This window comes from Dama dama, chromosome 30, assembly GCF_033118175.1.
Source record: "Dama dama isolate Ldn47 chromosome 30, ASM3311817v1, whole genome shotgun sequence".
In the NCBI taxonomy this organism is placed as follows: domain Eukaryota; kingdom Metazoa; phylum Chordata; class Mammalia; order Artiodactyla; family Cervidae; genus Dama; species Dama dama.
The window spans coordinates 79,051,155-79,078,773 of NC_083710.1; the positions used below are offsets into that span (position 1 = coordinate 79,051,155).

Consider the following 27,619-nt stretch of genomic DNA (forward strand, 5'->3'; position numbering starts at 1 on the left):
TAATATCTTAGGCAAAATGGGTAAGAAAGATTATTACAGTTTACATATTTTAAACTATTTGTTGTTCAGTCGCTAAGTCATGGCTGACTCTTTGCGACTCCTTGGACTACAGCATGCCAGGCTTCCCCGTCCAAACTATCTCCCAGAGTTTGCTCAAACTCATGTCCATTGAGTGGATCAAGCCATCCAACCATTTCATCCTCTGTCATCCCCTTCTCCTCCTGCCTTCAACCTTTCCTAGCATCAGAGTCTTTTCAAATAAGTCAGTTCTTCACATCAGGTGGCCAAATCATGAAGCTCACATTGGAGCTTCACCTTCAGCATCAGTCCTTCCAATGAATATTCAGGACTGATTTCCTTCAGGATGGACTGGCTGGATCTCCTTGCAGTCCAAGGGACTCTCAAGATTTTCTCCAGCACCACAATTCTAAGGCATCAATTCTTCCGCGCTCAGCTTTCTTTATGGTCCAACTCTCACATCCATACGTGACTACTGGAAAAACCATAGCTTTGACTATACGGACCTTTGTTGGCAAAGTGATGTCTCTGCATTTTAAATATGCTGTAGAGGTTTGTCATAGCTTTTCTTCCAAGGAGCAAGCATTAAAAAAAAAAAAAAAAAATAGAAACTGCAAAAAATATAGTTAACCAGGTTAAGTAGCCAGAGAATCATTTGTTTCATAAGTCATTGTTGACTGCGCACATGGCAGGCACAGGCTGAATTCCAAGGCAGGAACAGAGAACAAGGTAAGCAACCCCCACGAGATTGGGGTGCAGAAAGTCCAGAAGACAAGGGGTTCAGTCAGAAATCAGTACCCGGAGAACTATCCCTAAAGAGGCAGGAATCTGACTAGCTGGTTTCATGACTGACCTTTCAAACTCCTGAAATTCAATAATATTTTGAAGTTATAGTGAAAGGTTTTGTGTGTGTGGTTTTTTTTTTAAGCCATTAGGTCCTCCTCCCATGGACAAGAGGACGGGGAGGAAGTGCTGGGGCACTCCACCCTGGTGGAAGGGGCCCAAGAGGGTGGGGCTCTGCTGGCCCCTGCACACAGGGTGAAGTTGCTATTGCTCAGCCTGTAGCGATGAAAGAACTCGATGGAGAGGTGTCCTTCAAAAATCCTATTTTTTAAGAAACTGGGAGAGTTGAATTAGTAATTAACAGTTTTTACGATATGCCTTAAAACAAGGATCAACAAACGTTTCCTGCAGAAGGCGAGATAGTGAATGTTTTCGGCTCTGAGGGGGACACTGTCTGCCGCAACCATCAAGTCTGAGCGGTAACGTCAAGCAGTCACAGGCATGTGTGAACAAGGGTGTGGCTGTGCCGCAATGTGACTTTCTTTACCAAAACAGGCTACAGGACGGTTCGCCTGTGTCCTGTTTCAAAATAAACATTTGAGATGATGTAAACTTATCAGACTGCATTTGTCTTGCATCAGTGTTAATAACAGAGCGGCAAAGGAGATTAGGCAAGAAGTTACCTTTTCAGAACGATAAGAGAACATACTTCAGACAATTTAACCGCATGTTCAGTTTTTCAAAAATCCCAATGGAGGGCTTCCCTGGTGGCTCAGTGGTGAAGAATCCACCTGCCAATGCAGGAGACACGGGTTTGATCCCTGATCCAGGAAGATCCCACGTGCCTTGGAGCAACTAAGCCCGTGGGCCACAACTTCTGCGACCATGCTCTAGAGCCTGTTCTCTGCAACAGGAGAAGCCACTGCAACAAAGAGTAGCCCCCGCTCACTGTAACGGGAGAAAAGCCCTCCAAGCAACGAAGACCCAGCATAGTCCAAAATAAATAGGCTATTTAAAAATGGCCCACACCAAAAAAAAAAAAATTCTTTAAAAATCCGTGGAATCTAAATGTGGTTATTGTAATTGGCCTTCACTTACAATAGCGTAGCTTCCTTGTAGTAGGCAAATTTATTGATGGCATGGTTAGCTTCTAAACATCAACTAGAGGAATGGGGATAAAAATTCACTATTTTTTTTAAATGAAGGAGCACTTTAAGAAACAAGGTTAAAGCACCTAATTCATTTATCCCATCTAAAGGCACCCGGAGGAAGAAACAAACCCCAAGAAAGAAAAAGAAGGCAATCACGATGCAGTAATTTCTCTTTCCTCCTTGACAAGAGAGTCATTACCTGTATGATCAAACAGAAGTAATAATAATCATATATTGATAAGGGATAGCTATTATGCTCATTATTACCTGCCACTTTGTGAATACTGAACTAGTCTAGATAAAAAGTTACATGTACAAAAATATAAATGAAGTCAACAAATACACAAATGCATGCGCTGAGTCTCCCTTGAAAAGAATATCAATGCCTGCCATGTGTCCCTTTACAAGTTACTCTTTATCCTAAGCCTATGAGATAAGTTCTGCCAAATTTGTGTTTTGTCATCAAATGGACCCCTGTTGACATTTTTATCCACGTTTCAGACTCGGAAAATGGCACTTTATTCTATTGACTATTTTAACGGCCGTGATAAAAATGTAATTAATTCTCTCTCTCTGACACTGTCTTGAAAATACCGCTGAAATTTTTAAAGGGGGAGGAGGCACTAGAGAAAAATCACTTAATTAACACACGAGTTAGTGTAGAAGCAGCACATTACCTCTGTCACGAATAGGCTCTGGGCGTCCTGCTGTGCGGTGGGGGGCACGGTGGAGCGCTGGTACCGGTCCTGTCGTCTCAGGAGGGCCGTCTGTGAAGGAGAGCACCAGGACGAGGTGAGTGGAGACGGAAAGGTGCTGGCCTCCCGGGGCAGTGGGCCCTTCCCCTTCCTCCTCGGGTCACACGCTGCAGACCCCAGACCCCAGCTGGCTCCTTAAAGTGCAAAAGGTGAGGGCGGTGGCTCCCAAGTTCCTCTGCAGCGAGGGGCCCAAGGACCCCCTGCAGGCATGGAAGAGGCCACTTTCAGAGACCCTCACACTCCCCCACTCCACGTGCTTCATCTAGTCCCACTACGTTGCCTTTTACTTGCCTTAATTGCCTTTTTAAAATCATGGCAAGTCAGACATAACATTTACCATTTGAACCATTTTAAGTGTCCAGCTCTGGGCCATTAAATACATTCGCATCATTGTACATCTACGTCTTACCTGCCTTTTATACCCATTCTTATTTACTGCCACATCCCCAGTGGGACACGCAACAGGTCCTTGATCCATGTTTGTTGACTGAATCTGTGACTTTTGAAAACTACCTTACTTGGACATGAGGTTTAAATGCATATTTTAAATAATAAAAAGCCTCACGACTTTATGCAGCAACAAATCTACCCTAATTAATGCTGTTTGGAAGGGACTGTAGTGTCATTATGAGATAAGCAGGCCTTGGGTTTCAGAAAGGAATGTTTTAGATTTTTTTTTCTCCCATGGACTGTAATTCTTGGATTACTATTAACAGATCATAATTATAAAAACAGCACACGCAAAACCATCGTGTTGACAGAATCCATCCCATTGGTTCCTTGGGTTGATTACTAGGCTGGGGTTGCCCAGCCTCTGTTCCAGCTGTTTCTCTTCTTTCTAACGCTGGAGGAAACTTTGGGTCAAATCTGTGGTCCTTCCCCCTCCAGCACAGGGGAAGAATTCGAGGGCATACATCATTTAAAAATTTATTTTTAATTGAAGGATAACTGCTTTACAATGTTGTGTTGGTTTCTGCCATACGCCAACATGAACCAGTCACAGATATACATATGTCCTCTCCCTCTTGAAACTCTCTCCCACCTCCCACCCCATCCCACCCTTCCAGGCTGTCAGAGAGTTCCCGGAGTCATAGAGCAAACTCCCCCTGGCTATCTATTTTACATATAGCAGTGTGTATGTTTCTATGCTACTCTCTCAATCTGTCCAACCCTCTCCTTCCCCCCATATCCACAAATCTGTTCTCTATGTCTGCATCTCCATTAGTTCAGTTAGTTCAGTCATGTCTGACTCTTTGCGACCCCATGAATCGCAGCACGCCAGGCCTCCCTGTCCATCACCAACTCCCAGAGTTTACTCAAACTCATGTCCATCGGGTCGGTGATGCCATTCATCCTCTGTCGTCCCCTTCTCCTCCTGCCCCTAATCCCTCCCAGCATCAGGGTCTTTTCCAATGAGACAACTCTTGGCATGAGGTGGCCAAAGTACTGGAGTTTCAGCTTCAGCATCTGTCCTTCCAATGAACACCCAGGACTGATCTCCTTTAGGATGGACTGGCTGGATCTCCTTGCAGGCCAAGGGACTCTCAAGAGTCTTCTCCAACACCACAGTTCAAAAGCATCAATTTTTCGGCGCTCAGCTTTCTTCACAGTCCAACTCTCACATCCATACATGACCAGTGGAAAAACCATAGCCTTAACTAGAGGGACCTTTGTTGGCAAAGTAATGTCTCTGTTTTTTAATATGCTATCTAGGTTGGTCATAATTTTCCTGCCAAGGAGTAAGCGTCTTTTAATTTCATGGCTGCAATCACCATATGCAGTGATTTTGGTGCCCAAAAAAATAACGTCTGACACTGTTTCCACTGTTTCCCCATCTACTTCCCATGAAGTGATGGGACCAGATGCCATGATCTTAGAATGTTGAGCTTTAAGCCAACTTTTTCACTCTCCTCTTTCACTTTCATCAAGAAGCTTTTTAGTTCCTCTTCACTTTCTGCCATAAGGGTGGTGTCATCTGCATATCTGAGATTATTGATATTTCTCCTGGCAATCTTGATTCCAGCTTGTGCTTCCTCCAGGCCAGTGTTTCTCATGATGTACTCTGCATAGAAGTTAAATAAGCACGGTGACAATATACAGCCTTGATGTACTCCTTTTCCTATTTGGAGCCAGTCTGTTGCTCCATGTCCAGTTCTAACTGTTGCTTCCTGACCTGCATACAGGTTTCTCAAGAGGCAGATCAGGTGGTCTGGTATTCCCATCTCTTTCAGAATTTTCCACAATTTATTGTGATCCACACAGTCAAAGGCTTTGGCACAGTCAATAAAGCAGAAATAGATGTTTTTCTGGAACTCTCTTGCTTTTTCAATGATCCAGCAGATGTTGGCAATTTGATCTCTAGTTCCTCTGCCTTTTCTAAAACCAACTTGAACATCTGGAAGTTCACGGAACACATATTGCTGAAGCCTGGCTTGGAGAATTTTGAGCATTACTTTACTAGCATGTGAGATGAGTGCAATTGTGCGGTAGTTTGAGCATTCTTTGGGATTGCCTTTCTTTGGGATTAGAATGAAAATTGACCTTTTCCAGTCCTGTGGCCACTGCTCAGTTTTCCAACTCAGTATCTCCATTACTATCCTGCAAATAGCTTCACCAGTACCATTTTTCTAAATTCCATTTATATGCTTTAAAATCCAATAGTTTTCTCTTTCTGACTTACTTCACTCTGTATAATAGACCCTAAGTTCATCTACCTTATTAAAACTGACTCAAATATGTTTCTTTCTATGGCTGAGTAATATCCCACTGTATGCATGTACCTCAGCTTCTTTATCTATTCATTAGTTGATGGACATCTAGGTTTCTTCCCTGTCCTAGCTACTGTAAATAGTGCTGCAATGAACACTGGGGTACAAGTGTCTTTTTCAACCATGCTTTTCTCAGGGTATACAAGGCATACATTTTTTAATAATCTTATTTCTTGCCCATGTTTTGCCCCTGTTGTGTCCACTTCACCTATATTCACTCTTTGCTTGCACTGTGTCTATCTTTGAAAGTAATTAAATTCAACTTTTAGAATAAGCATCCTTTAGGCCAAAGGAAGGGAAGGGAGGAACTCTGTTCTCTACCTAAGTCCTTTACAGGTGAATTGTTTTTTCATTCAGCCTCCTCCAGGAGGGCTTTTCAACACCCTGGCTTTTGGTTTCTTTGTGGAAGTCACAAATGGTGACCCTTATTATATACCTGGTTCCATGAAAAGCCACACAGATGAGTGACAGTAAGTACTGGAGGCATAATCTACTCCAAAAGCTTCAAAGTCACACAGTACAGGAGATTGTCAAAAGCATTAAGAATCAGGTATAATAAAGAAATTACTTACACTTCAAAGAAGGACATATTCTATATCCCCACTTACTGTGTCCTTACCTTGATTTATTTGGTTCTCTCAAGATTTTTAAAAAATTAATTACCAGACTTTTAAAATGTTCATGAAATAACTCAGGTCAAGAAATAGGACTTTTAGGGTCATTTCTGGCCCAATCCTCATCACATCAGGAAGAAAGAAAATTTACTATAGAATTTTCCCCGTGGAATTAACAACACGAAAAACTTTAATTATGTGACACTTTTCCAAATACTCCTTTAAGGTGAGAAATAGGAAATGAACCTCTTTTTTTTTTTTTTTTTAATTGTACATCAAAGTGCCATTACGCTGTCACTTTAAAAAGAAAGTAACTTTAATCATTAAAGACAGTTGAGAGAGCATTGGGCGTAATTAAACCAATCATCCATGTGTTTATAACCACCCACCATACCAAAAAGGTGTAGGAAAGAGGAACACAGAATCACAGGCTGGAATGAGAGAAAGAGTAGGGGAGTCTAAATCCGACAGGGAGGAGGAGAGAACGGCAGGAAGACGTGCACTGAGGCCAAGATGCTTCAGCTGAACTGCACAGGATGAGTACAAGTTGTGTTCAGTACGGAAAGGAAGAGATATGTGAAGATAACCCTACCCTTAGAAAGTCAAAATAAACAAAATCAAGTCATAACAGATGAGATTAACTCTTTGTATACACACAAAAAACAAATGCATTTAGTCTTAAAATTAAAAAACATATCCTATGCCAAAAGAATGCCTAGAACTCTTTAGGCTTGAAGTACACGACTGTAAAACTGCACCAACTTATAGCTTAGTCAATGGTTTTAACGAGGAAAGAATGGGCCAACAGAAAGAACTGGGCTTGTATGACCAGAGCACTTCTGTCAGTGTCTTTATTACAATTTAATAGGAAAGACTGGGATGCCCCAGGGGACTCCAGGACTTGGCTCCACTGAGGAGTCACTGTTTGATGCCACCAGTTGTCAAGGTCTTTCCACTTGTTGCCTCTGCTTTGAGTCTAGTCTCACCAAGTCACCTGTCTATTATAATTCCCATGTCAACTCTCCTGATCAGAGAACACAAAGTCAATGAATGTATTCTGATCTGCTTATTAATTCTAGTTCTCAGTGAATTGAAGTGAAAGTGAAGTGAAGTGAAAGTCGCTCGGTCATGCCCGACTCTTTGTGACCCCATGGACTATATGGTCCATGGAATTCTCCAGGCCAGAATACTGGAGTGGGTAGCTGTTCCCTTCTCCAGGGGATCTTTCAACCGAGGGATGGAACCCAGGTCTCCGGCAGTGCAGGCGGATTCTTTACCAGCTGAGTTACCAGGGAAGCCCACTAGTCTTCAGCGCACAGTATCAAATGGTATTCTGGTTTGTTCTCTCGTAGAGTTAGCTGCTACAAGTCATTTCCACTGAGCCCATACAACTCTGGTCATACCAGCCCAAACCCAGTCTCTGGGCTTTGAATGTCGAGATCTGAACCCAGACCTTGGTGACCTTATAAACCACACCTCCCGAGGCACCCTCTGCTAGCTCGTCAATCTCTGACTCCATTATCCAAAACTCTTCTGCAGGCACATGTCCTTCTTTCCCCTTCCATCCAGACTCTGGGTTCCTTTGAGGGCAGAAGACGTATCTTTCTCTCTGCTAAGTACTTAATAAATATTTCAAGAAATGAATGGATAAAAGAGTCAACAGAGATAGAAATAGGAGCCTACCAATAATCATCCATTACTTGCATTTTCCTCCCTATTATTTCAAAAAGTCCTCTGGTCCATTATGGGAACTGATAAGGGAAGACTGTTGCACAAGTAAGTAAATGCTCTATTTTAATTTCTACATATATTTTATGTATGAAAAGTCACATTCAGGTAATAGTCTATTGCATGTCAAATGGACTCACATTAAATTTCTGTGGTTTCATTTATCTGACTTAGAGTCCAGAGTCCAAATCAATATCTGATTTCTACTCAATGAAGACTAAAATTCATCTCAAAAATGAGCTTAGTTCTCTTTTACATTGCTGTGGTATTTTTTCCCACTCATTAAAATCATATTCCTGCTAAAAAACAGGTCTGTAGCCACTTCTACTAAGAAGTCAATGTACAAGGGGTGCATGTATGCTAAGTTGCCTAGGTCATGTCCGACTCTTTTGTGACCCCATGGACTGTAGCCCACCAGGCTCCTCTGTCCATGGGATTCTCCAGGCAAGAATACTGGAGTGGGTTGCCACTTCCTCCTTCAGGGGATCTTCCCGATCCAGGGATCAAAACCCATACATGTCTCTTATGTCTCTTGCATTGGCAGGGGTGGTTCTTTATCACTAGTGCCACCTGGAAAGCCACAGGTGGCCCCTTTTTCTACTAAAAAAGCTACAAGTCTTTTTTGTGCAAGGGGTAGGGTGAAAAAAAATTACACACTATGAAGTGTGATAAGATCTGAAAATTGAACCTAAACATAGTTAGCATTTCAGACAACCTTTGGGATATAAATCTAATAGCACAAAATACAATTTAAAAATAAAAGCCTTCTTCCAGCTACTATAATAGATTAAATCACTTCCAGTCGATACTGTTACTTAGGTTAAATACAGGCAGTGCTTGACGCACAGAAATCCTTAATCACCTTGGCCAAGCATAGGCATGAATCTTATGAGACCTTTCACAAAATTTTAAGACTAATTGAAAAGGAAAATTATTAGGACTGCAAGAGGAGGAGGAAAAGGTGAAGTCCTCTTCCAAAGGACTTACATAACCATGCATGAATACCTGAGAGCCTTTATTGGATTTTTTTTTTAAACCAGTATTTTCTTAAGTCTTTATTGAAACCTTTACAATACTGACTTTTTATGTTTCGGTTTTGGGGCCACAAGACACGTGGGCGCCTTAGCTCCTTGACCAGGGATCGAACTCGCACCCCCTGTGTTGGAGGGTGAAGTCTTAACCTCTGGACAAACAGGGAAGTCCCTGAAATTTTTTTTCAATGGAGTGAAATGATAAAATGCTGAGGTACCCCCCGGACCCCAATAGGAAGGTTACATTTTACGACTATCGCCACGTCTAGTTTGGAAGGCCAAATTTCAAATAGACACTTTTTTTATTTTATAAATTTCTTTTCTCTCTTGGCTGAAATGATTCCTTCCAAAACCTGGGGTCACTTGAATGGCTATGAGCCACATACAGAAAGTGGGATGCTTAGCCCAAGGAAGCAAGGCCCCTGCAGGGAACCATGTTTCTCACCTGGGCCCCAGCCCAGGCTTCCTGGCATCTTCTGCTCCTCTTCTTCACCACTCACTGATCTTCCCTGATGGCCTGCCACGGCCCTGCTTCTTTAGCTTCAACTTGGAATCCCTCTTACTAATGAATTTCCTGCCCCCAACCTGGCCAGGACTCCGTCTTTCCTCCACCAGTGCAGGCTAACATGCTACCCTGACCCCACTGAAGCCAGGATGCCAAGGCGCTCGTGTTTCAAACCGCAAGCAATGTGAGGCGCATAATTTAATTAAACTTCCTATGGAAGAATTTGAGAAGTGATCTTGGAAAGAGGTTGGACTTGAGGGCCAGGAAACCTGAGTTCTCGTCTGAGCTCTGCCTCTAATTAACTGTATGGTCTTGGAAGAAAGTTTTAACCTTCCACATCCAAGGTTTTCTAGGATCTCCAGGTTTCCTTTGTGGTTTAAAAACTCCACAGTTCCATGGAATTCTAAGTTTCTCTCTCCACAAATGATTTATTATCTGAGCACTACGAATTTCTCTCTGAGAAACTAAAAACTTAAAAACGTCCACAAAAGAGATGAATGTCTTTTTTGATTTTCAGTCATATTATCCCACTTATTTTCTTAAAGAAAGGAATAGTTTTAATGTGTTTTTATGAAAGGAATTGGATTACAAGCAGGGGAGATTCACTGTGTTGACTTAAATACAGGCTGTTAGTATTAACAAAGATGTTCTTTTGTATCATTATTTCTTTATTTTTCTAATCCTCTCAATTTGTAGGGCATCAGATTTTTTTATTAATCGTTTTACAATGGGCAATAAACAACCCTCTACATTCCTGGTGGGAGGTAGGCATATCTCTTGGGTGTTTAAAATATCATTATTTTATAGGACTTCAATTAAGACTGAGACAAAAGGCCCGCCCTCCCCGTGGGACACAGGAACAATGAGCTGGAGACAAGATCCCAGAGAAGTGGGTGGGCTGGAACCCGAGCCAGCTATGCGGATCCACAAAGACTCTCCCCATCTCTGGGTTCAAAGGAGCACAGTGCTGGGAGTGTCCGCCCTGAGAGAGAAAAACAAACGTCACTGGCAGCCCAGGAGGGAGTGTGGGGCTCAGAGCCGGCTCCTCCGGTGCCCTCAGCAGAACAACCTCAAAGGAAGGCGGGGCCCTAGTACACCAGATGAGACAGAGTTAGAAGAGGTGCAGAGGGTCCTCCCTGGCAACCAGTCAGCAGGGATGGCTACAGAGAGACAGAAGGGAATACCTAGGCTCCTGCTGTCTTTAAGATGGATCTTGGGGCCTGGGGACGGCCTGAAGTCAGAGGAGAGGGCCCCAGGCCCACTCTGACCAACTGCTGGACAGTCCGGCCCACCAGGCCCCCCACCAGGCCTCAAGCTCTGTCAGCTTCAACCCACCCCCAGGCTAAGATGTGGACTATTTTAGCAGGCAACCCCTCCTGTCTGTAATCCCAAATAAAGCAAGTGTGTGTGTGTGTGTGTGAGAGAGAGAGATCAGTCACTAAGTTGTGTCCAATTCTTTGTGACCCCGTGGACTGTAGCCCACCAGGCCCCTCTGTCCATGGGATTCTCCAGGCAAGAATACTGGAGTGGGTTGCCATTTCCTCCTCCAGAGGATCTTTCCGACCCAGGGACTGAACTCGGGTCTTTTACATCTCCTGCACTGGCAGGCAGGTTCTTGACCACTAGTGCCACCTGGGAAGCACCTGTACTTGTGTTTATTATTATGTTTGTTTTCATTTTCTTAGCAGAACTAGCCCTTCACATGCATTTGCCGGAGAACGAGTACTCTGGTCTACCAGGAGCAAGGCACCCTTGGAGTTGGGGTGGGAGAGGCCAGGGCTCTGTGAAGGGAGGCAAGTGGGTGTGTTAGAAACAAAAGCCCAGGCGGGCTGAGTGCCCAGGTGAGCGTCGCTGGGGCCCAGCCCCTCTCCCTCGCTAAAGAGTTAAGCCCTGGGTTGAATTTCTATTGTGGTCAGCTGGGCCAAGTGGATTTTCAACTATCCCCCGCTAGTGAGACAGCGCCCAACACCTACTTCCTTTTGTTTCTGGGTCCCTGCGAATCTGCTGGAGATGCCCCCTTGGATGCGTCTGTCAGTGCACTAAAATGTTTCGAATCCAGCGCAGCATTAGAACTCCCTTTGGACGAGGCTGGGGACTTCGCTGCCACGTACTGGGCATAGCAGTAATGGAACCTTTCCAGATATCTGGCAGAGGCATTTGTTTCAGAGCAGATGACTCGCTTTTGAGAGGATTCAGTCCCAAGCTAGGCTGGAAACTAAAATTCACCCAGGGCGTTCCCCACATCTCACTGCGGAGATCATGGTTTGGCTGCTGACCCACAGTGTTCCATGAAGATCAGACAAGTCCACTTCCAGGGAGGCAGTTTCCTGAGGATTTTCAGTGTTTAATTCACTAATAATCAAGGAAACAAACAAAGCACTGGGACCAGACAAAGGTCCGGAGAAAGATTTCCATTTAGGTTTCTAGAGGAATTTAAACAAACAAACAAAAAAGACAAGCTCCCAGGACTTCCCTGGCGGTCCAATGTTAAGACTCCACCTTCCAGGCTGAGGGATGTGCGTTCTATCCCTGGTCGGAGAGCTAAGATCCCACATGCCTCACAGCCAAAAAAACAGAACAAAAAACAGAAGCAATATTGTAACAGATCCAATGAAGACTTTTAAAATGGCCCACATCAAAAACAAACAAACAACACAACAACAAAACGTCCAAGAAATGAACTAAAACGTTACAAGGACAAGCCTGATATGGACAGAGAAGTGGACATCTCTGCCTCTGACAGCTCCTCTTTACCAGCCCCTGTACGGACCCCGAGCTTCCATCTTTTAAACGTCTCTGTTCCCTCACAGTGTCACCTTGTGGCTTCAAGGCCTTTCCTTGCTGTCCATCGCCATGACAACACACGACTTAGGGGGCTCTTGTGTGAATGTGGGTGTTCATTGGAAGGACTAATGTTGAAGCTGAAACTCCAATACTGTGGCCACCTGATGCGAAGAGCTGACTCACTGGAAAAGACCCTGATGCTGGGAAAGATAGAGGGCAGGAGGAGAAGGGGACGACAGAGGATGAGATGGTTGGATGGCATCACTGACTCCATGGACATGGGTTTGGGTGGACTCCAGGAGTTGGTGACGGACAGGGAGGCCTGGTGTGCAGCGGTTCATGGGGTCACGAAGAGTTGGACACAAGTGAGCAACTGAACTGAACTGAATTGTGTGATCCTCAGTGTGCACTCTCCTCGACAGGTAGGCCCACCTTCCTTTTGCCAGCCCTCTGCACAGATGTCAGTCATCTTTCTAAAACTCTCATCCGTAGTGTCAATATCTCAGCTAAAATTCTTTCAGTGACCCCCTCACTGCCATCAGAATAAACTGCAGACTGCTCAGCATAACCTAAGACCTTTGGTGACCAGCGGTACCGACTTTCCTGGACTCTCCTCCCACCCTTCTCCCACCCTCCAACACACAAGCTACTTCTCACTCCCTAAGGCACCCGCCCCCTCTGCCTGGCTGGTGGAGCTGCTCACTCCCACCTCCTGCAGCACGCAGCTAGCGATTCTACTGAAGTGACTCAAAAAGCCTTGCTGTATCACCTACCAGACTCAAGAACTGCAGACTGTGCTAGTCATTTTTGCTTCTCCAACACCTTTAATAACATAAATGTCTGGGCGAATGGGTCATTGGGACTTTTAAACAGAGGCTGTCTTGTTTAGTTGTAAGATCACTTGAGGTAGACTCCCCTGGTGGTACAGTAGCTAAGAATCTGCCTGCCAATGCAGGCGGCACAGGTTCAATCGCTGGTCTGGGAAGATCCCACGTGCCCAGAGCAACTAAGCCTGTGTGCCACAACCACTGAGCCTGTGCTCCTAGAGCTGTGACTCCTGAAGCCTGCGCTCTGCAACAGGAGTAGCCCCCGCTCGACACAACTAGAGAAAGACTGTGCACGGCAACGAAGACTCGGTACAGCCAAAAATAAATAATTTCTTTTAAAAAAGAAAGATCACTTGAGGCTCCAAATGAGATACTGTCTTAGCAACTGGTGAGACATCAAGTAGCTCTGTCACTGCAAAATGTCCTGTTGCTTAAAGTGTCATATATGTACATTTATAAATGTCAGCAGACCTTTGAGAGGCATAAAAATTTCATTCTGCTACCTTGCAACGCAACCCCCCCCCCCAAGATTATATATGACATAACAGCTTATTCAAGTGCAGTAACTTGAATTCTAACTAAGTTAAATGTTCAGAACACTTAGTGACCAGACTCATCAATTAAGTTCAGTTTTGAGAGACATGGGGGGTTGGTATTACAAAGAGGCTGGTTTTTAATCACTTCTCAAGTATCACTGCACAGGTGAGGATGGAGAGACAGAGGGTACCCAGAAGACCAGGAGCAGCCATGCAGCCATTCAGGGAATGAGTGGCAGGGCCAGCTTCCCCACGAGTAAGGGGCTCAGCCTGCTCTCCACATTGTATGACTTTGCAACTAAAAACTGCCACACTCAAAAATAAAGCGATGCTACTAGAGGAGAGGAAGCAGGCTCCGATAAGCACCCTGGTCACTCAACCCCCTTCATGCTGCCTGGAGGACGCTGGTCAGGGTTTACAGAGAGCTTCCGTGAATGGTGCTACCTCTATGGATTCTCATACATCTAATGAGAACCCACATTTTAGGGCAAATGTGCCCTCTGAATTACAGAGGGTTAAGAAAAGTAAATTTTAGGAAGGTTTATCACTTACCAAAATACCCAGATTACCAACAGACAAACTGGGGCTAAAATCTAGAACCAGATGACTATATCTCAGGTCTTACCCCTACCCTGGTGCCTAGTGAAGTGAAATGCGAAAGTCACTCAGTCGTGTCCGACTCTTTGTGATCCCATGGACTATATACAGTCCATGGAATTCTCCAGGCCAGAATACTGGAGTGGGTAGCCTTTCCCTTCTCTAGGGGATCTTCCCAATCCAGGGATCGAACCAAGGTCTCCCACATAGCAGGCGGATTCTTTACCAGCTGAGACACAAGGGAAGCCCAAGAATACTGGTGTGGTAGCTCTTCCCTTCTCCAGGGGATTTTCCTGGCCCAGGAATCAAACCGGGGTCTCCTGCATTGCAGGCGGATTCTTTAGGAGCTGAGCTACCAGGGAAGAGGGAAGGAGGAAGAAGGAAGGAAAGAAACTGTGACCTGATATGGGGAAGACACTGCTTCAGTGATGGACTACCAGATTCATCCAATACCTTTCATTCTACCTGAGAAAATAAAATCTTAGACTCACTTATGCAGGTAACATTGTGAGTGTGTGTGTGTGTTTTATTTCATCTAGTTATTTATGTAGGTAATCTCAACTCCCTGCTCGATCATAAGTTTTCCTAAGCACCGCATAGTGTTTCTAACAAAAATCATGCCATACACTGCCTGCGTGGTGGGGGGGGGGGGGGGGGGGGCGGCGGAGAGCTACTGCCTCACCAAGCTGTCTTGAGGAAAACGGAAGATGTCTGAAGTGCTAGGTAAACAGAGAGATCAACCTGACAGATGTTTCCTCTAAGGGTTTCTGCAGGTGGTGCTGCAGCTCCCAGGGCCGCCCAGCTGCTGGGGCAGCGTCACCCCATCTTCTGTGTGAATGCCCCAGCTCCCTAACAGAACGCAGAACACACATCATCACATCCCCGAGAGCTGCCCACGGGACCGCAGCGCCGGCCCCACTCCGCTGAGGGATGGGCCTTCCCTGCCGGGAACGGAGCATGGGACCCAGAGGGGCGCCGGGGGGCAGTGAGGAGGACCGGAGCACCCACCTGGGCGCCATGTCAGCTGGACCGCACTGGGTACAGCCAGATGGCCCAGAAGCAGGTGGAGGGCCTGGCAGTGGGCGAGGGCTCCACCGAGGAGCAAGGGTTGGAGGGAGGCCTGCGGGAGGTGGGGGAGAGCTGGGTGAAGAGTGCACGGGGCAGAGGGAACTGCCTGAGAAGAGGCCCTGGGGCAGGAGGCTGCCAGGGAGACCAGCGGGGCTGCCCCAGAGAGCGGGCCAGAGGCAGTGACTGATAAGAACACCATAAGCCAGAGGAAGACGTCACTGAGGCCTCTGAACACAGGCGTGAGGTGATCGGACCTGCCGATCACTTACTTTTTAAAAGAGCACCCTGGCTGTGCTATTAGGACAGACAGGAAGGGGGCAAGGACAGGACCTGGAAGACCTGACCGGATTAACCAAGGTAAGAAAGGATGAGGGCTGCATGGTTACAGCAGTGAGGGGATGACCTGCCGCTACGCCCTCCCCATCCCCTGCCCTTCCGAACACTCCCCTGGGCTGTTCTTCACCAGGCCAGCCTGACATTCCCTCCCTCAGCCCGATCCGCCTCTCAGTTTCTCTAATACCCTCTCTCCTCCCATTCAGAGACAGAACTCTCCCTCCTTCCTGAACTCTTCCTGTAAAGACCCTTCATTCCATCCCCACAGATTCCTCTAAAGAGCCCTTGCTTCCAAATACATCCTCCCATAACTTCCATCTTCGGCCTCTTCCTCACTCCTGGGCTTCCCTTCCTAGCTTGTTCTCTCATTTCCCCAATCCTGATCAAAACCTCCTGTTACTGCTCTGAGTCACGAGGATTCCTTCTCTCTGCTACCATTCAACACTGACCTCCGGGCTCCGCTCAGTCAATTCTTCAGTCCCAGTAGGAAACGACCATCCTAGGCAACGATGCCTAGGATGCTTATTCATTGGAACGACACGCCTATTCATTGGAAGGACTGATGCTGAAGCCAAAGCTCTAATAATACTTCAGCCACCTGATGCAAAGAGCTGACTCATTAGAAAAGACCCTGATGCTGGGAAAGACTGAAGGTGGGAGGAGAAGGGGACAACAGAGGATGAGATGGTTGGATGGCATCACCGACTCAATGGACATGAGTTTGGGTAAACTCCGGGAGATGGGGAAGGACAGGGAAGCCTGGCATGGGGCAGTCCATGGGGTCACAAAGAGTCGGACATGACTGAGTGGCTGAACAAGAACGAAGACAACAGTGCCCTGGTTATCAGCACCGAGGACCACTCTCCCACCTCAGCGGCAGGAATGCGGGGCCACTGGCTCTTTCTGCCTGCCTTCTTCAACGCCCTCTCGCTGCCTTCCAGGGCCCCTCACTTTCCTGGTTCTTCTCCCACTTTCTGTCTGATTCTCACCTCCCTTCCTCCTAGGTGAAGGTGCTCCCTGAGATCCAGTCCCTTGAGGGCACCCTCAAGTTCTTGGCCCCTCTGACTGCTGTCTCATATTTCTATGGGTGAGCCCAGATCAGTAACCCTGGCTTGGCTCTTAGGCTGGACTTCTGCATTTCCAACCACTAAGGGTGTCCCAGGTGGCACTAGTGGTAAAGAACCTGCCTGCCAATGCAGGAGACATAAGAGATGTAGGTTTGATCCCTGGGTTAGGAAGAGCCCCTGGAGAAGGGCATGGAAACCCACTCCAGTATCCTTGCCTGGAGAACCCCGTGGACAGAGGAGCCTGGCGGACTACAATCCATAGGGCTGCAAAGAGTCAGACGCGACAGAAGCGACTTAGCAGGCACACAAGCACAAAGGACTCAGCACCTGGACGTCCCACTATCTTAAATTTCCAAAAACAAATTTCCATGGGGTTCAAACTGTCATGATACTAGTCACATTCTCCTTCTCATTATTAAGATTAATTCAGTAGCTCCTTTCCTAAGTTTTGAGCAATTCAAAAGCAAGAACCCTGTCTGAGCCCTGTGCACAAGCAGTTAACTATAAACTATATGCTAAATAAATATACTCTTCAACTCAGTTGATCGGTGCTGTCCAAAAAAATAAGCTCTTCTTTTTAAGACAGACCTGTCACCATTTTCCATTAAAGGCATTACTTGACGTAGAATTAAAATCTTTATCTCCTGAGGGTCTGGACAATGTCAATTCAGAAACATTATTTATCCAGATTTTTCAGGTAGGTTCAATCCTCGACATGAACTAATATCCCGGAAACCACAATGCTCACAGAAACGGACCTCATTGACCACTGAATGCAGACTAATAAAAATTTTAAGGAATTTTATCAAAAGAGCACTTTCCAATAAAAAGCCCAAAACAAAGTATTGAGATTACTTTTTGGCAGCATATAATAAAAAGTGAGGACAAAACACCATGGATAAAAAAATGTTCTTTTCAAAAGGACAGATAGGAAATGAGATGAGGGACGTCCAGGCCCTTTGTAAGTAGTGGGGCCTGGTTTCCTTTTTAGGTCAGTGGTTTGTAGATCTTTATCAGTCTCATGTAAGCCGAAGAGGAAAAGAAACAGAGGAAAAATAAAGATCAGGATGTTATTTAAAGGAAAATGAATTAACCATATTTTTTGATACAATGCTGAGAACACTCTAGGATTCTCCTGTAACTAAACATTTCCAAAAGTGAACATTTCTAGAGCTTCCAGTTATTAATAATTTTCCCATCTTCCCTTTTAAATTTTTTTGTTTAAGAGATCTGACATTGATGATACGCCCTGAAATGTCAATTGAATGAGCACCAGAGGGTCATGCTTTGCCCTGACTTCTCATACAGCTTCTGGAAGACAACAATTTCAGATCTGTATGGCACAAAAATCTCACAACAACCTGCTCTTTTTTTTCCATTGTGGCATAATATTCGTAACATAAAATTTACATCTCAACCATTTTTAAGAGTACAATTCAGTAGCATTAAGAACATCCTCCATTATGCACAGGGCTCTTTTCATCTTGGGGAATTGAAACACTGTACCCATTAAACAGTTACCTCCCTTTATCTCCTGGCAACCACCATTTCACTTTCTGTCTTGATAAACTGACTATTCTAGGTATCTCGTATAAGTGGAATCATACAATATTTGTTCCTTTTTGACTCATTTCAATTAGCATAATGCCTCAAAGTTCATCCATGTTGTAGCATGTGTCGGAATTTCCTTCCTTTTTAAGGGTAAATAATATTCCATTGTGCATATACATGCAATTTGTTTATCCATTCTCCTATCGATGGACTCTTAGGTTTTTTTTCTGCCTTTTGGCTACTATGAATAATCCTGCTGGGAACGTGGGATGTACAAGTAGTTCTTTGAGTCACTGCTGTCAATTCTTTTGGGTATATCCTCAGAAATGGAATATGACCTACTCTTTTCATATCTTTCTTACAAACTTTATGCATCGTTAGTTTATGTCTGACACCAAAACCTGATGTCTGGAGGTCAAAGAGGCACCAGCAGAGTACCTGGGCCTTCCTCAAGGCCACAGTCTGAGTGGAGACACTTGAAGACAGAAAGCATGAGAAGCCATTACTGAAAAGCTCTAGACAATGTACTTAGGTGTTCATGTACACAGAGCAGACTGTAAGTACTAGAAGAACGAAGAGAAGATGGAAAAAATCACTGTGGACTTGAACAGCTTCAGAAGACATGGAATCTGAAGTGGCCTCATGGGTGAGAACATGCTAGAAGGTTGGGAAAGAAGAGACGATATTGCTGGGGAGGAGAACCAGGACGCCAGGGTAGACACAGAGTAGAATGACCCCAAAGCACCAGAGTCTGATTCTGAAAACACAAGTGTAGTCAGCTAGAGAAGCCTGTCTCAGCTTCGGCATTCCTGCCCTAATCTTGGCAGATAAAACTTAATAAATATTCTGACAGCTGAGAATTGTCTTTTTGAAATTCACACTGACTTCCTGTCTCGGGATTTTTTGTTTTAAACACTCTTCTCCCACCTTAGACAAGTAGATCCAACAACAAATCTTCTCTCCACAAGGTTCATTCTCAGACATCCTTAGGGACTGACCAATAGCAACACAGGTCTACATGTGACCTGTACAAATGTATCATTACTATACACACCTACAGTTTAGTAAATTATCATTCTGAATATATTTGACAGAATTTCACACCAAATTCTATTATCTTAATAGATAACTAATACTGTTTACCTGGAAAGTGTAGGATTACAACTCAACCCCATTATGCATTTTGCTCACTAGCTGACCTGTTTCCTAACCAACTTGCTACCTTGATTTCACATGAAGTAAAATACTTGCCCCAGTCTAATTTGTTCTCTCTGCCTCTAATAATATGATAATAATTCTGCCCTCATTCTGCCTAAAAATGCAGGGACAGACAGAAGAAATCCATGACATCCCTAAGATACTTCACTGGATCAACTAACTACATAGTCATAAAAGCACTGAGACAATTTAGCAAGAAAGCACATCACCTTCGCAGACTAGGATACAGGAGGACTCCTAGAGAAAAACAACAGCATACAAACCTCCATGTGGCCCATAGCAATGACTGTGATGGGGACCAAAGCTGAAATTCAAGCTCCTTAATCTTTGAAAAAGCTTCCCCTAAACAGAACTTAACACTCTTCATTCAATCTTGGCTAGCAAAATGTCAATGAGTTCTTTGCTGTTTCTAGAATATTTGTGTCTGGTATCCCCAGAAAAGGTGTTACAGGTGAAAGGAAAAAAGGAGTTTTTCTCAAAGTTTTAATCATCTGTTTCTAAAACTGCTTAAACATCCAGGTTCTTTGTTGGTGAGATAAAAAAATGAAATTCAATTAAGTGTATCTTACTTCTGGGGTTGGTTTGCTTCTGAAGCAACTGGATCTCCAGTTTTCAAATAAAATTTTTCATTCTAGGCTGCAAAACTAGAAATAACTTTGTTACTCTAACTGACACTAAGAAGAATAGATACTAATACTTCATGCTCAGAGAAACTTGAGATAACCTTTAGCTTCCTCAGAGCACAGTACAGGAAAAATATGTCAACACGAAGTCTAATTTGTAATCATCTGATTTAACTCATGTTAACAAATCTGTTGCCAAAATCACAGAGGAAAGACTGCATTCTGAGGTTTCCATTTATTCATCCTTTAGTTGGGTAACCTATTCTTGTAATGAAGTTTTCAAGGGCACTGTATTTTGGGGCATGATTTGAAACCATTTATCAGTGGAACATCCCACTAATGCCCAATTTCATTTCTGTGGCATTCCTAATTTTTCACGAAAGAACTGAAGAATCATCATTTTCTCCACAAGTATCTCTCACAAGTTTGAACAAGTGAATATTTGTGAAAATTCTCACCTTCGTTGTAAACTGGAAGGTCTTAAGTTTGGTGGGGGAAAAAAAAACTTCAAGGAATATGATTTGATGATTGTTATTAACATGGCAGTTTCCAAAGACAGTTGAATACATAGAGAACTGTATACATAGCAAGTGATGTTCTGGGGAGTGGGATTAAAAAGAAGGTGGAGGGGAGGCTTTTTAATGTCAAATGTTTCAATAGGGCCTGCTTATTTGTTTGTTACAAGCATATACTAGTTTTTAAAATTAAACAACAAAGAATCAAGAAAGCTTCAAAAAAAAAAGGCGGGGGGGGGGGGCGGGGGCGGGTAGTTTAATTCAGGACAGACAGGTCTCGGATGATAACGGCATCAGGTAGAGAAGAAGGAAGCTCCAAGGTTAAATCCCAGGAGAGCAAGGGCAGTAACTGGAGTCTCCAACGGATGGATGTGACTCCAGGCTGCCAAGCATCTAATGCGACTGGGGTTCCATCACTCCTCACTGGCCTGGAAGCTGTTGTGGGTCACTGAGCGCAGGACATAGCCTGAAAAGCTTCAAGCAGCCATCTAAAGAGCCGCTCATAGCAAGAGCTATGCTGAGTCCCCTGCCAGCAGCTACTGAGCTCCCAGAAGCAGCACCTGTCACTGCATCAGTGGGGTGCATGTCAGGACCCCCAGACTCTTCTCAGCAAGCCCACGTGCAGTCAGGGCCTCTCTCCAGGCAGTTTCCCAAAGTGACAGCTTAAAATGACGCCTGACAAAACCTTCCACCACTTCTGAGCCAATCCCATCCTTAAGACTCCAAGGCACTGGGCAAAAATCCCTAAAATCCTCTTCAAACAAATTCCCTAAGATGTAGGAGGCACTTGCGTCTACAGAATTAGCCCAGACTATGGACAGGGAAGTCTGGCGTGGTGCAGTCCATGGGGTCTCAAAAGTCGAACACAACTGAGCGACTGAACTGATAGCACTTCTATTCAAGATAAAAGATAAATGCTTGGGAAAACATTTGTGTTATATATGCATGTGTGTTTTATGCATATGAATATGCACATATTCACATATATGCACACATGTAACATATAGTCATATCTGTGTGTACACACACACACACACACACACATAACACATATATGTAAAAAATACCAATAAAAAATCAAGTCATGAGGGAATGCTTGGAACAAGATAATGGCAATAACTTTTCTCTCTTAAATAGCATCTCTTCTTTTCATCTTTTAAATTCCCTAAATGAACTAACCCAACAATAAACCAAGAGACAGAAAAGAACTGTTTGCGATGAACATTGGGGTGCACGTGTCTCTTTCAGATCTGGTTTCCTCGGTGTGTATGCCCAGAAGTGGTATTGCTGGGTCATATCGCAGTTCTATTTCAGTTTTTTTAAGAAATCTCCACACTGTTCTCCATAGCGGCTGCAGTAGTTTGCATTCCCACCAACAGTGTAAGAGGGTTCAGGCCTGGTGCACTGGGAAGACTCAGAGGGATTGGGTAGAGAGGGAAGTGGGAGGGGGGATCGGGATGGGGAATACATGTAAATCCATGGCTGATTCATGTCAATATATGACAAAACCCACTACAATAATGTAAAGTAATTAGCCTCCAACTAATAAAAATAAATGAAAAAAAAAAAAAAAAACTGTTTGTATAGCTCTATCGCACAGTGCTATTTACTCTCACCTGAAAGTCATCATACGGGAAGAGCAGCATCTCCCGTAGACAGTCGTTCAGGATCTGTGTCTTCTTCTGGACGATGACATTTTCGTAGTCCAGCGGCTCAATCAGCTTTGGCTTGGCCTGGAAGGTGAAGAGATAAGCAATTGAAACACCTACAGGTAAGCGCAACTTCTCAAGACTGAAGAACTTTATAAATCCTGCATGCAGGCATGAGCACTCAGTCGTGTCCGACTCTTTGTGACCCCTAACTGTAGCCCGCCGGGCTCCTCTCCCCGTGGAGTTTGCCAGGCAAGAATAAACTGGCTGAAGTGGGTTGTCATTTCCTTCTCCAGGGGACCTTCCCGACCCAGGGTTTAAACCGGCATCTCCTGCATTGGTAGGTGGATTCCTTACCGCTGAGCCACCCAGGAAGCCCGAAGTGTAGGTCCTATATCCATCCTACTCTATGTGTTTCTGCATTCTCCAACTTCTCGACAATGAGAGTGTGTCAGCTTTGCTATCAGGAAGAATCAAAAGCAAGAGAAACAACTTGTTTTCAAAAGAACAGAAGACACTTCCTGGTCCTCATGTTTGTTTGGTTATTTAAGTACAAAGGAGGCTATGGGGTTTGGTGGAACTTCCAGTCACATCTTGGGTCACCCCTGGCTAGGTCGGTCTCCTTCTAAGCCTTAAGCTTTGCCAGAGCCACCCTGCTTAGGGATCTAACCATGATCTGGCAATGACGGCCAGTGGCTCCAGCCATGACCATCTCTTCTTGGCTCTGGACTTAAAACATCCACAGAGCTCAATATTTTATAAAAAAACTTTGTGAAACTCTTCTCTGAGTCTCAAAATAGCCCTGTCTAATCTGATCTATCTACCTACTTACATATGTAACACCAAAATATAGAGAAATATGAGCGGGACTAAAACCAGGCCAGTAAGGGGGCGGGGGGGAAGTACTTAAACTAGGCCTTGTGGGTGAGCCCCAGGGGTAGGGGTGGCCATCCCTAGCATGCACTAATCAGAAGAATGAGACAATGAGCTGGAGAGAATATGCCTTTTCTAGCCATTCCCAAAGTTAGTAAAATATCTCATCTAGTTCCAGTCATTGCGACAGTGTTTAGTGATCACTTCCCACATGCAAGGCACTAACTGGGCTAACTCAATGGTAAAGATACATATTCAACTAATTATAGCACAGTATGCCAAGTGCTAAAGAAATGCATGTGTATGCATGCACACACACACAGTTATCAGAAATAAATTCATTATATCAATAAATCCTTTACTGCAATATTATTTCTGAAACTATTTATAAAAACATCTGATATATACAATTTCAACAAATGCTCTATATAGTAAAATGTCAATTCATATATAGGAAAAATACTAAAGATATCCAGTATATGGCAACTAGATTAGGAATTGTGACTGAAACTGCCATGTGTTCCTCAAATCTGTATCCTTTCCATCCAAATAGAGCTGGACTACATTTCCCAGCCTCCCCATGGTTGGGTGTGGTCACATGACTGTCTTCTGACCAATGGCATGTGAGTGGAAGGGATGTGGCCACTGCCAAGGCTGGCTCATAAAAAGCCTCTGCTATAGACTGCCTGCCTGTGTCCTGAAAACCCATGTGTTGTAACCTAATCCTGAAAAACAATGGGATTTCAAAATCGGGCTTTGGGGAGGTGATTAGGTAAAGAGGGTGGAACCCTCATGAACGGGATTAGTGTCCTTACAAGAGAGACCTCCAAAAGCTCTCCTGTCCATTCCACCATGTGAGGACACAGCAAGAAGAGAGCATCCATGAACCAAAGTGGACCCTAGGCAAACACTAAATCTGCCCATGCCTTGATCTTAGACTTCCCAGCCTCCAGATCTGAGAGACAGCCTCTCTCCCCTGCTCCTTCCCTACGCCCCTCTGCCAGCAGCACACAGTGGACCCAGCAGTGGACTCAGGAAGCTGAGAGGAGGGTGCAACCCCAAGATGGAAGGAGTCTGGATCCTGAATCACCCAGCATAAGGCTGCCTGCTTACAACAGGCACTGAAACAGCCTGTGAAGAACTAAAGCATCTACTGTGTTACACCATGGAAGTTCTCAATTTTCTTAATGAAGCAGTCATCTTGCTCTAATAGAAGTATAAAATGATCATCTTTAATGTCAATTACTTGATTTAAGTAGACTCTACAAAATATGCTGAGAAAAAAAAAAAAACAGTGCCCAAATAAGTGCACAATAATTATAAAAGTACATGTTTATGGATGGAGATTAAAAATATACACAATCCAAAAAAGTAAAGCTATCTTGTGAAAAGTGTAGGTAGTTTCTTCCTTCAAAATATTTGTAATTTTAAACTGTTTTTACATTTAAAAGAGGCCCAAAAAAGATTTGAAAGTGAAAGTGAAAGTCACTCAGTTTGTGTTCGACTCTTTGCAACCCCATGGACTATACAGTCCATGGAATTCTTCAGGCCAGAATACTGAAGTGGGTAGTTATTTTCAAGTAAGAATTGCCACAGAAAATGAAAGTGTTCTCCAAAGTATGTTAATTCAACTTAAATCATTTCCTCCTTTATTTCAGTTTGTTATGCTGTATATAGTAATCAGTATACAGGTGCTTGTTGGCAAAATGGATGTTAATTGTCCACATTCAAATAAGTGATGTGTTTCCTGTCCATGGACCAATACAGACAATATGTTTACATTTTAAGTGCATTTAATGACAGCTCTCACCATTTGACTGAACTTGGACTTCTTAAATCTTTCATAAGTGAAAACTATCAACATAGTCATAAATCACTTTTGCTGTTTAGCACACCAACTAATGCTTTTGTTAATGAGGTTAGTTATTGTTTTCCCCTGAAGGTATCTTGGCAGTATTTACTGTAATGTTGTAGGTATTAAGACTACCTTGCTTCTGTGGGCTGCTGTTAACTTTCAAGGTGTTTTCACACAGATGATCACACTTAATCCACTGTTAAATTAATTAAACACAGAGGCCATCAGGTGCTTCTAATGCCATAGGTGGCTGCCTATGTAAGCAAATGGAAATGTAAGCCTGTAAATACCTCAAGGTTATGAAATCAAAACACTAAGGACAACCCAGCACAAACAGCCAACTAGGCTCTGTGCTGGAGCCAGTCGATAGTTCTTTCCTTTGCTTCTGCGCTTATTTTTACAGGAGAAGTCTCTCCCCAGCTCCTACCATCAGAGCACTCCCAACCTCTGGGAATTGGGTATTGCTCAATTCGAATTTATTTTTGCTCAAACCAACTCTTGAAATGTTTAATATGCCTCAGGCTATCCTTTAACACCACGAAGAGGTAGACGTGAAAACATCACTCCATTCAACTGAGCCCCAGAACCGAGGATCACGAGTTGAGCTCACGGCCTGATGCTGACCGCCACCCAGTAGCCAGCAGACGGGATAAGAACACAGTCTCCCATAGGTCAGAACTCTTCCTTCCCCAGGCTGCCTTGTGAAGGGTCAGTGCTCACCAAAGCTCGACCACGGTACAGTGTGTTTATAAGCCAACCTTTCTGTTAAAAGACGGATGGTACGTATGAATCAGGAAAGTTCATAGGAGAATGGCAAAGTTTCAATGCCTACCTCTCAGGGAAGAGTTAGAAATAAAGGAAATCTCAGGGAAGAATAACAAGTCTTCTGTGGTCTCCAGGACTGGGAAGAGTTGACACGTGTACACACCCTTAAGTTGCTCAATGAAATGACTCCTGGAGACTTGACTGGGCGGAGGTTTTCAACAACTGCACGGGGCACCGTCCCCGACAGAGCCACTGACTCCAAGGGAAAGGGGCCAGAGGAGGGCCACTCACCTGCCACCTAAGTTAAGAACAAGGCAGAAAGCTCTCGATTCAAACACGGATAGCTGGCACAGTGCCTGCCTCCCACACGTGGCTTTTAGGAGGAGGGAAGAAAGAAACCATCAGAGGATGAAGGCTGAGAGTGAAGACTGGTGAAGAAAGACAGGAAAAGGGCCAAGATGGAGATGGGGGAGAGGAAGAGACACAGGTGACAGCCACCTAGGGGGTGGAGGAAGTAGAAGACGCAGAGATGGAGGAAACATAAGGGCAAGATAAAGACAGCAACAGAAGACACACAGAAATGACAGAGAGGGGCTTGGGAGACGCGACAGGGCTAGTATCTACCAAGCTGTGGGTTAAGAGCACAATTGCCTATTTTCCACTCCTCTTTAAACTGATGATTCACTGGTTACAGCTGTTCACTGTTCTTCAGCTCCACTAAGCTTTTCCAGCTGGTCACATGTGTTTTTTTTTTTGAGGGGGGGGGAACCTCAGCCTCGCAGAGTAGGAAGCTGGCTTGCAGTATCACTGGTAACAGAAAACGACACACAAACAGCAAAATGATTCAATGGACAGGAGTGTGAGTAAACTCCGGGAGTTGGTGATGGACAGGGAAGGCTGGCGTGCTGCAGTCCATGTGGTCGCAAAGAGTCGGACACGACTGAGCGACTGCACTGAACTGAACAGCTAAACGAGATTAAGTTAATTACCAGACAGCCAGACTCCTGGTTCAGAAGAAAGAGGCTTAGCGCAGAGCTCGCTCACGACCTTGGCTTTATAAAGCTATCTCGACACACCTAAGCTCAGTATGTTTCCTGGTGACATGACTCGAGAGTGTTGGACTGCACCCCACAGTCCTGCAGTTCTTGCAACTGCCCGGCCACGAGGCCAAAGAAAGACCCCGGAGTCGGCGACAGAGAAAATCAACGATGTACTGGACGGGGACTCTTACAAGTCAGAGGCCAAGGTCGTGGAGTGACATCCCACCACGTACAGCTGACGGGAGGCAGGACACGACCACAATCTTCACTACAAGGGGGAGGGCTGGCTATCAGTGACGGGGGGGGGCTGATGTCAGAAGGGCTCCCCGGGTGCCAGGGGAGCAGCTAGAACACATGCCCTGCAGCTCTCTGGACTGGAAGTCACAGTGAGGACCGCTGTTTCCTACTGATGACTGTGCACACTGGAGCCCGTCTAGACGCAGGACTAGGACAGTCACTAGCTGAGGGGTGCGGGGGATCGGGCCAATCACACAGGGCATTACTGATTAAACTTCCAGCTTAAGCTGGGGAGGCCACCATGCACATAAAGTAAGGCTGAGGCAGTGCTGGGCCAAGCCGGGATGTACAGAGAGCTGGACTGCGGGCATCTTACGAAGCCTGATTATATGAAGGGCTACTTTATTTTTTTCAGTTGAGGTATAATTGACCTGCCAGTTCTTGATTTATCTTCAAAAGAAATACGTGGGTCCAGAATTACCTAAATTGATGAATGGCCAACGCTCCTAGGCCATTAGAACTTTCAGGTTTTGGAACTCTGCACACTTACCTGCTTGAATTTTCAATATTCCTGGACACGTGTGTCTCCCCAGGCAGGATGGGGCTCGCCAGCTCCCAAGCCTAGGATGTTTGGAACATGTCCAGTGCGTGACTGTGCTTTCATAGTGTGTAAAAAGTGCAGCTCAAGTCCTTCAGCTTCCTCCCTTGTTTGGAGGTTAAAAGTTCTT

At 44.7% G+C, this 27,619-nt stretch overlaps 1 protein-coding gene across 9 annotated transcripts in view; it reads right to left on the reverse strand.

Annotated features, from left to right (window-relative positions):
- The window catches only part of DOCK9 (dedicator of cytokinesis 9), a 271,530-nt gene that overhangs the window by 124,654 nt on the left and 119,257 nt on the right, over window positions 1-27,619 (reverse strand). For all 9 annotated transcript variants that reach the window (XM_061133103.1, XM_061133106.1, XM_061133104.1 and 6 more), the window contains exons 2-3: window positions 22,089-22,205; window positions 2,630-2,719 (exon numbers count right to left, since the gene is read on the reverse strand). In XM_061133103.1, coding sequence (XP_060989086.1) covers window positions 2,630-2,719; window positions 22,089-22,205 — 207 coding nt within the window. The remainder of the gene's footprint in view (window positions 1-2,629; window positions 2,720-22,088; window positions 22,206-27,619) is intronic.